At 38.6% G+C, this 9471-nt stretch overlaps 1 protein-coding gene across 3 annotated transcripts in view; it reads left to right on the forward strand.

The window, feature by feature from the left end:
- DIDO1 (death inducer-obliterator 1) overlaps positions 1–9471 on the forward strand; it is an 85242-nt gene that overhangs the window by 26666 nt on the left and 49105 nt on the right. For all 3 annotated transcript variants that reach the window (XM_019510130.1, XM_019510131.1, XM_019510132.1), the window contains one exon: positions 8440–8899. In XM_019510130.1, the coding sequence (XP_019365675.1) occupies positions 8440–8899 (460 nt within the window). The remainder of the gene's footprint in view (positions 1–8439; positions 8900–9471) is intronic.

The raw sequence follows: 9471 nt of genomic DNA on the forward strand, positions 1-9471 counted from the left end.
CCCCCCATCCCAAACTTCCAGTGGCCCAGCAGTAGCTCGGCAGGCTCAACAGAGCACCTCTGCTGGCTGTGTGTTTGATGCCTCTGCCTTAATTATTCTAATGATGAGGCTTAAGGGAAGAAGCAAGCACAGGATTTCCAGTGCACATCCTCAAGCACTCACTTCTGTCATAGACTGCAGCATTCAATTCTGACCATGTTCAGAAAGCAGAGCTGTAGTCAGCTTGTAGACAGGCTTCTGGTTGTGGTGCCCCTTGCATCATCTCACCGAGCAAGGGATTTTCAATTTTTGATTTTCAAAGTAGCTGTGCTACACTAGCATGTGGTAGGTTTGCTCCCACTATTTGGACACATTTACTTTCTATACAGTGTATCCAGATCCATGTGACATTAGAACATAGGTAACACTTCTGGATTTAGTTTCCAGCACTATTATTACTATTTTTCTTGAATTGCTGTAGACCCCTGGACTCCATTGCACCTAGATGCTCTGCAAACACAAAATGGTCCTTTCCCTGAAGAGCTTACAATCTAAGAGTAAGAGACAACAGATGAAGCAGAGGGGGGAACACAAGGAAACAATAAGTCCAAATGAGAGACCATAGTTTCAGCATATCAACAGCAAGTTTTGTTATAAGCATCCTGGAAAACTTATAGAAATAGTACAGCATGATAATCAGCGCTTGGCTTCTATGGCCATGAAAGGATTCTTTGTATTCTTTCAAATAGTGTCTTCCACTAGTTACATCAAAGAGTGTTTTTTAATTCAAATCTCATGAAGACCTGCAAAAGCATCTATCAACATCTGCCTGTGCGTGGTAGACTCCTCACTATAGTACTGGGTGCCTGCTGTGTATCTGTTGCACAGCGGAAAGCTGTCAGCATCTACTGTAGAGGAATACTGAAGATTTGATGGAGCTATGATTCAGGTTATTTAAAAGCAAAAAATGGCAGAAACACTTCCTGGTAAGCTGAAGCAGACTTCATTTTAAGGTCTCCAAAGTTTGCAGTAGCTACGTAGTCCCACACAGCTTGCTAAATTAAAATCATGAAGATTGTCAAATGATCTACTGAGCAGAGACCATGAAATGCAGAAGTGTTTGTTTGTTTTTTGGGGGGGGGGGGATTCCTTAAATCAGACTTGCAAGAAAAGTAAGGAGCTCTAGTTTCTGTGTGTCATTGGAAGGAGGGAGGAGGGGTTCAGGGCTGCAAAATACCTGGACCAGGTGCAGCATAGATTTTTAAGAGGTGGTAAGAAAATTGCAGCTAATTGTCTTCCTCCTTCAGTGAGAACAGAGGACTTTGATTTGGCCGAACTTTACACACACTTTGCAAAGTGTCAAATGACAAGACAGGTGCTTGGCAGTGAAAAACTGCCTTAGTCAAGCCTCAACATTCACATTACAAAACATAAAAATATCGGTGTTGAAACCTGCTGAAAGCAAGGGTGGCCATCTTGGCACATATGCCACAAATAGCATGGGCAGCTGCTGTGTGGCATAGGGCAGACAGGGGAAGAAGCAGGGAACACAGCAACAAGTGGAGCAGGGTGCAGAAAGCAGAGCAGCAGAACAAGTAAGGAACAGATGGCAAAACACATCGGGCAGAGGGATCAGAGTGGCTCACGGGGATCAGGGTGCCTGGCTTACCTTGTGGCAAGCCTGCCAAAAAAGTTGCCTCCCTGCCCTTCCTCCCCACTGCCTTGTATTAAGGCAAAGAAGCTTTAATTAAAAGCAAAGCTTCCCAGGCACAGTCACGTTGATACCCAATAGGATAAGGTTGATGTTTTGCCCTGATCTACAACTTTAAGAAATTTCCATCAACTGAAATTCTAAATGTTCTCTGTGCTGCTTTAATATTATGACACTTGTTCCTTTGTGTGAGAAAGCAAGCTCTGGAGAGGATTCATTTTGGGGTTGCTCAAAGTGATTACCCTAAACCCTACAGTGGGTGTCATTTTTCTGTCTGAGGACTTTGGTTTGGCCTTCCTCTCTTTCCCTCTCTCTGGAAACCAGCAGAGCTCCATCATTTGCTAGAGGTATACCATCCGTAATGCAGTGCTGCCTCCTGGGACCAGCTGTTATCTGTGGGAAACTGCCGTGTCTGCCACAGGAATGAGAGGCTGGGATTCAGGATTTATTGGGGGGGGGGCGGGGGGGGGTAAATTGGTTGAGTCAACATCCCCTACTTGAGGCTGCCTTTACAAGGACACTGCAGCTTCATGTAGCATAGAATACCGAGGCCTGTCCACCTATTGAATGGGTTCATCGGTTACAAAAAAAATAGTATTTTAGTAACCATCTACAAGCCTCGAGTTGTCTATTATGTTCATAAATGCCCTTTCCACTACTGCAGCTAGTCTGAAATAAAACTCCACATCTGCTGATACACTGTTCTCAGAGGAGGGCGTACAATTCTGGTAACTGCTCCAGCTATCTGCCTACCACAGTTCAGTGTCTGTTGGGAGACAGCGTAGGGCGTATTAGATTGACTACAATTTTTAGTGGCTTTTCATACTAAGACGCTTTTAGACAGAGCAAACAGAATGAGCTGCCTGTACACTGAATATGCACAAATTTTATATACGTGCTATACCTAAATGCATTGGCAGTGCCCTCATTTTAAATGAGCGTCCAATTTAAAATATTTTCCTTCGGATGGCTTAGTGCAAGGTCCATTAAATTAGTAAGTATTCAAGAAAAGTATTTTCAAGACAGGGTTAGCTGCATGAGACTGAAATTGGAGCACACACAAGATTCTACTTTAAAAACCTTGTTAACTTCAGGTCCTGTAATAAGTTCTCTGGTAGAATTTTTTTACTAGCATGGAGCTTACATAGTTTTAATATGTAGCCTGAACTGCTCTGAATTTATGAGTTTTTTACTAAGTTTAGTACCTTTTTTCTTTTGCCTGCTGATGAGGCACCACTTCAACAGAAACCTTTCCGACTTTAGAACTGATGATAGCTACTACATCGTTCTTCCTGGACACTAGTGCTTCTGCAACCCTGGAAACCAGTCTGTGTTCACACTTGTGATCTTTGTCCCTTTGATCGTAAGGCCCTTCTTAGAGAACAGCTATATTTGTAGTGTGGGAAAGATCTGTGAGATTGATACATTTTTTACATACATACACTACATGAGAAACACTCACGATGTTGCACTGGTTGAACAGTTTCACAAGCTTATATGTTGATTTGGTAATCAGAGCAACTTGATAAAATGCACTTTTTAGAAGCAGGGCCTAAGCCAGCACAATACAGAGAGAGCCTGCAAGAAGCTGCCCTAAACAACTTGATGCTAAACAAAATGTGGGAGTCAATATTGAATGTAGTGTTCAGTTAAAAGCTCCATGTTTCCCACACTCGTGCAAATGAGCAAATATTTAGCTGCATTCACTTTATGTAGTAATGCTATAACCTTTATGTACTTAATTACTTCAACAGTAATGAAAAAGCCCATATGCAACTAGGATAAATATAAAAACAGATTGATTATGTTTAACCATATTGAACTCTGATTTAAAAGTGTGTGTGTGTGTGTGTGTGTATAATGTTAATTTAGTTGAGCTTGTCTTGAATATGGTAAAATAATTTTTACCTATACCAGAAACCATATGTAGATGAACACTCCTAAATTTGCTGAAACACTTTTCCCTTTGTGTTAAATTTGGTGAAACATTTGCTGTAGGCTAACATTTTTGTTTAATTATCTGCTGGGGTTAGTGCTCTAAGAATTTTAAACGGATACTCATATTTTAAATGTAAGATAACATTAGCTTATCTACTATTCAGCATTTAAGTTTTAGTCCACTAAATAAGTCTTGAAGACTAAGTACTTAAAGTAGAAGAGATGCATTCTTGCAGCTTATGTTGCAGCTTTATGCAAACTCATGATTTTACATTCAAAATAATATTTAAATGTTGTTTTTTAAAAATAATAGCAGAAATTAAACCTTCCAGAATTAGTTTAAATAGTGTGAAAATGGAATAAAAACTAAAGGAAAAATATTAGTAGCTTTGAGTTTGTGCATATTAACACTATTCTGCATTTTAAAGATCTCACTTTGAGAGACAAAAAGATAAATATTCAGATTTTTCACTTAGTTTTTTGTAGCTGTTGTAGCGAGATACGTTGTATAGTAACATCATACATTACATCCAGATCCCTAAAAATTGTAGACTTAAGATTAGTTTAATATGGATTGAATAATTATCTACACTTTGTTCACTAGCTGATGATCTTGTAGAAAGCTTTTATTCTTTTTCGAGTCCAAAGAGAGATCATTTCAGAGCTGTTGGCCTATTACTGTTGTGAAATACCTGGACCAGAGTAAAAACTGCACACTTCTGAGTTATAGGATGAAGCTTAGCACATCTCATGTCCTTCCTAAAAGTGTTTTATATGGTTTAATTTATAATGCCTGCCAGATGAGACTAACTTTTTCAAAGCTGCTGTTATGCTACTTATCATTAAGTGTTGGTAAATATATTATAACTACTAGGTCAAAAGGGCACTTCTTAAGGAAAAATAGTGACCAAATAGGAGGATGTGAAAGCTTGAGCTTTAGGAGTTATTAATATCTAAAATAGTTTGTATTCCCTTCAGGAGACATCAAACTAATGGCTTAGGCTTCAGTGAGTTTCTGCGATGCAACAAATGCCCTAAAAAAGGAAGTGAAGCACAAAATTGATAAAAATCTAAGCTAAACATGAGAAAAATATCTAAAATATTTGTCTGTAGATAGAAGACAACATTTTTTACTTCCCCTCACCCTAAGCTTTCATTAATGCCAGAATGGAGGAGCTGATATTTACCTCACTTTCCCCCCCTCCTTCTTTTTATTTTTTCTCTTACGTTGAGTTTATTAGTTAACTTTCTCCCCTTAGTATGGGAAGCTTGTTTAAATGCAATAGCACAAGAATACCTATACGACTTTGGGTATGTTTAGAAAAGAAGTAGTGAAAGCTCCTTTCTGAAGATGAAAAGCTAAAACTTTTTTGTAGGGAGCAAGGCTGTTGGGAGAACAGAGGATAGACTTGGGTGGTTTACAAGGCATTTTCCACATCTTAACTTCTCTGTTTCTAATTGCATCTCTTGCCCACGAAGATCTAGAGGCTGTGCTATTCTAAATGAGTGGAAGATCCACAAGTCCCTTCATTTACTGACTAAGCCTAAGGCTTCATCTACCTATTACACTTTAGATGCGACTAACCAGTTAATCACGTCTTAATTTGTCACCTGGCCACACATTCATACAATTAATGGTGTGATAAAAAGAGTAACTGGCCACAAAGTAATTCTATAGAATATGTGTAATAAGATAACTGTAGCTTGTTCCTATCATGCCATTAATTGAACATGTGGCCAGAGGCTTAATATATATCCCCATGAGATCCCAGCTGCACAAGGATTTTCACAATAACTCTCAGAATGTCAGTTGATTTGAATGTGAACTACTACACACCTTAGAAGGAATAAGATACGCTTCTGGCTATGTTGTAGTTGCATACAAGAACCCTCTGGGTCATTAGGATTTCTTCTAGTTTTAAATATTCTGCGTAATACATAAAAATGCAACAAATACAAGCCAGCATCTCTTCAAACTAGCCATTGATTTTATTTCTGCAGTTCTAATGCACTGCTCAGGAATTGCCAGGTCATTCACCATTACCCCATCAGTGATAGAACCACCAGTCAAATTCACCAAAGATCTCGGCACCGAAGAGTCCACAATCTACCCTGTCTGTTTTGAAATCCCAAATGTGCCTTGCTGCCCTTATTGTAATGACTCACAGAAACTTCTGTGCTTGTGCCCTGGCTGATGGAAAGAGGAAAAAATGCAGATTTGAAATGAGTCAGAAAAGCAGCAATCACCGAAGATGGCTGACCATGAGGTTTCTTTAAACATCAATAACAGGGCTCTTGGCTATATTTGTTTCCTGTTCCCAAGGCTGTTATCTGGGCTGTCTGCCTCCACTGGTCCAAAGAAATCTGATTTGGCCAAACCAAGAGGGTAGGAAACACCTCTTGTCCAATTTTTAGCCTGCTTAGCTAGTCTGCTGACATGCCATAAAGCTGGGTCTTGTACAGAATCCTAAGATATAGTCAGACTTTACTGATGAAGATATGAGTATTGCTAACTCCAAAATGAATATATTCAGGATCCCAGAAGGCTCATCAGCTCAGACTGCTGGGCCTTTCCTTTCTCCATTTTCCCACAGTTTTTTCATCGATTCAGTGGTTCCTCATTATTGATAATGCTGCCCTGGTGCATAGAAGTGGAACAGCACTATATAGTGAGCTACTCTTTTGGACGACAACGTCATCATTCAGGTTTACTCAGTGGAGAAATTCAGACATCTCACCTACTCCGTTGATTTGACACCTCACCTACTCCATTGATTTTTATCCTACTTAAGATGTAAAAAGATATCACCCCATGGAATTCAGGAAGGAGTCCACATGGAATCTAATTTTAGCTTGAATGAAGGTAACTGATTGGATGTTGTGGATCAGGAAATTATCTTTTAGGCCTATAACAGTTCACTTTGCATAATTGAGATTTAGCCTCAGGGATATTCAACTGTAATAAGTCAATTGGTTCTTCATAACATCAGCTACCCTAATTGTGATAAAACTTTGGTAATTTTAATGAGAACATATTTATCTGAAGATGATAATTTATCTTGTTTATCATATCTTTGACAATATTTCTGAAGCCACTGCACTGGATGTGAAGGGTGAAGAGAAAACACTTGGATTTGGTCTCCTTGATAAGTTATCATGAGGTAGCTCTGGCAGGGTCCCAGAAAGTATGCCAAATCATCTTGTTAACCTGATTTGTTAGAATAGCTTACATTTAGAAAATCTAATTGAAAATATTCATCAGACTAGAAGGATCCATGTTAACCAGTTCATAGTTATTTTCAAGTGAGAGGGGAAGCTTATAACTATTTCCCTAAGAGATATCTCGATAGATGCAAGGTGGTGTTTGGAAATTAGAAGTTTTCCTTGAAAGTTATGTTCCTGTTTCTGATGCCTCAGGGTGAAAGTGTCCTTAACTGCTTCTGCTGATTTTACTGATCTTCCCATTCTGAGTCATTCCCTGGCTGTTCCAGGGATTGGAGGAGCAAAAGCCTGGATCATCTTGCACTTTTTTCTCAGTCTCAGTATTGGTGTAACACTGAAATTAGCAATCGGAAAACTTCTGATTTCCGTAATCAAGTAAACAAGTGTTCAAACACCTAGATTGTAGAACTTCATTTAACAGAGTGTGTTCAAGTTTTACTTGAAATGCAAGATATGGACCCACTCTATATACCTGCTATGCTTATGATGTTATACACGTTTCCTGTAAAAGGTTTATTTTGTTCTATTAGCGATGGGATAAAATGACTGATTTAAACTCCAAATCTGTGCCTTGGGAGTGGGAGAGATTTGAGATCAACAATATTCTTACTTCACTGATTTGTTGTTTCATTTGCTAAAATGCATGCTTGTTAATGTACGTGTGTTCAGAAGCCTGGCTGGAAATTGAATTGAAATGGTTTAATTTATAAATTGCTAGAGATGTCAGATTATTTTTACTTTTCTTCTAATTTTCTTTACAGTCAAAAATTAAAATGTGAAAGTTCATTGCTGCAAATGCCAGATAACTTGATTTTTGTAACCTGTAAATTTTTTTAAAATAACACTTACCTTGTTATAGTTCAGTCAAACTGTTGGATTTGAGTCGTGACTGAATTTGTTCTTTCAAACTTGCAAAATATAGACAATAACTAGATGTTATGTAAATGGCATTACTTTTTTTCAAATCAGATTAGTTTTTTGTGAGACATGAAACTTTCAGAAAAGCACACTGGTGTGAAGTTTTTGCACTTGTCCTTTGCGTTGAATATTAATTCTTAACAATGAACTCCATGCCTGGAATCTTTGAAGGTGGAAGCAATTTTTAACATGGTTACTATTATATTCTGACTCTGTCTTCATAAATTTCCCATGCAAAGCTTCTTTTCGAGTGGTCTGCCTCCTCAATAAGCTTTTCTTTGTATACAATTAGGTTATGTCCAGTTTTTCACCACTGAGTTTATTCCAAAGCAAATTTAAATGTATTGGTACACATTTATTCGTATCTTCAGTAGAGGTGTTAGAATTCTAAGCATGTGAAAGATTTTATGGCACAAACTGAAGTGGCTGCCTGCCCAAAACTTTGCTGTTTTGGAGGCATCGTTTTCTAGACTGTTCTTTCAGAATTGATAACTGGTATTCTTTTATAAGGAAGTGTATATCTAATCAAATGTTACATGCAATCACCAGTTTTTAATCTAAGGTAAGGGAATACACCAAGTATATTAAGTACTTCAAATATTTATTAAGATCCTTTTCATATTCCTGCAGTAAGGTACTTTGTCACCTTTTTATTGTGTTGTGTTTAACAGCTCAGAAGGAAGAGAAGAAGAGTGAAGAGAAAGCTGGAGAATCTGGAACAGCATCAAAGAAAATGGTGACTTCATCTGACAAACCAACGTCTTCCATGTCTAAAACTTTTCCTCCAAAGAAGCCCTCATCCTTTGCTGGTAGCTCACTACCTAAACATCCAATTAAACACTCTGCTGCAGGATTTAAAGGTGTTATTCCCAAGAAATCTTGGTCTTCATCAGGCAGTGTTTCCTCTCCAAAACAGTCATCAGTTCCCCATGCTTCATCAATTTCCAGAAAATCAACTGCGTCTTCCAGCTTTGCTGGAGGCCTGAGAAAACCCGCAATGTCCTCTGCTTCTGTTTCCGCTGCATTTGCAACTGCACAAGCAAAAGCAGCAGCCAACACAATTCAGTCACAACCCAACTCTCAAATTCGACAAAATATTCGACGATCTCTCAAAGAGATTTTATGGAAAAGGTGGGAATTCAAAACGCATACTTTGAAGCATTTATACTTTACTGCTTTTAATAGTGATAGTGAGGTATTGACTTCATTTTTAAGTAAACTCTTTGACTTTAAATCCACTTAAGCCTATCAAAGCTTGGTAATATTTGAGATTCGGATGGTAAAATTCCCAGTGCGTAGACTAAAAATTGCATATTGAAAATCTGAAGATTTAATAAGGCAGTCTGTTTGAAGTCTCAAACTATAACAGTTCTTTTAAGGCTAAATCAGGAGAGGGAGTGCTGGTGGGGTAGGCAACATACAATATAGGAAGAGAAATACACCTCCCAGTTTTATCAAAGGGTAGGAAGCTCACTGAAGCATTGACTCCCCTTGTAACATCAAGGATGATTTGGACAGCAGTTGTACTTGCAACATGTAAAAGCAGAAATCACTCAGAAATGCTAGGGGTGCCTATACATGAGCAGAGACACTGGAGCGTGGCAATTACTGCACTCCAGCAGCCTCCTGCATCTCATGTATCAGTTCCCCCATGCTTTAAAATAGTGGCAGGGGTGCTGTATCTAAACTACACTGAATGAGAT

The sequence above is a fragment of the Gavialis gangeticus genome, unplaced genomic scaffold (genome assembly GCF_001723915.1).
Source record: "Gavialis gangeticus isolate Ggan-Ray unplaced genomic scaffold, GavGan_comp1, whole genome shotgun sequence".
Lineage (NCBI taxonomy): Eukaryota > Metazoa > Chordata > Crocodylia > Gavialidae > Gavialis > Gavialis gangeticus.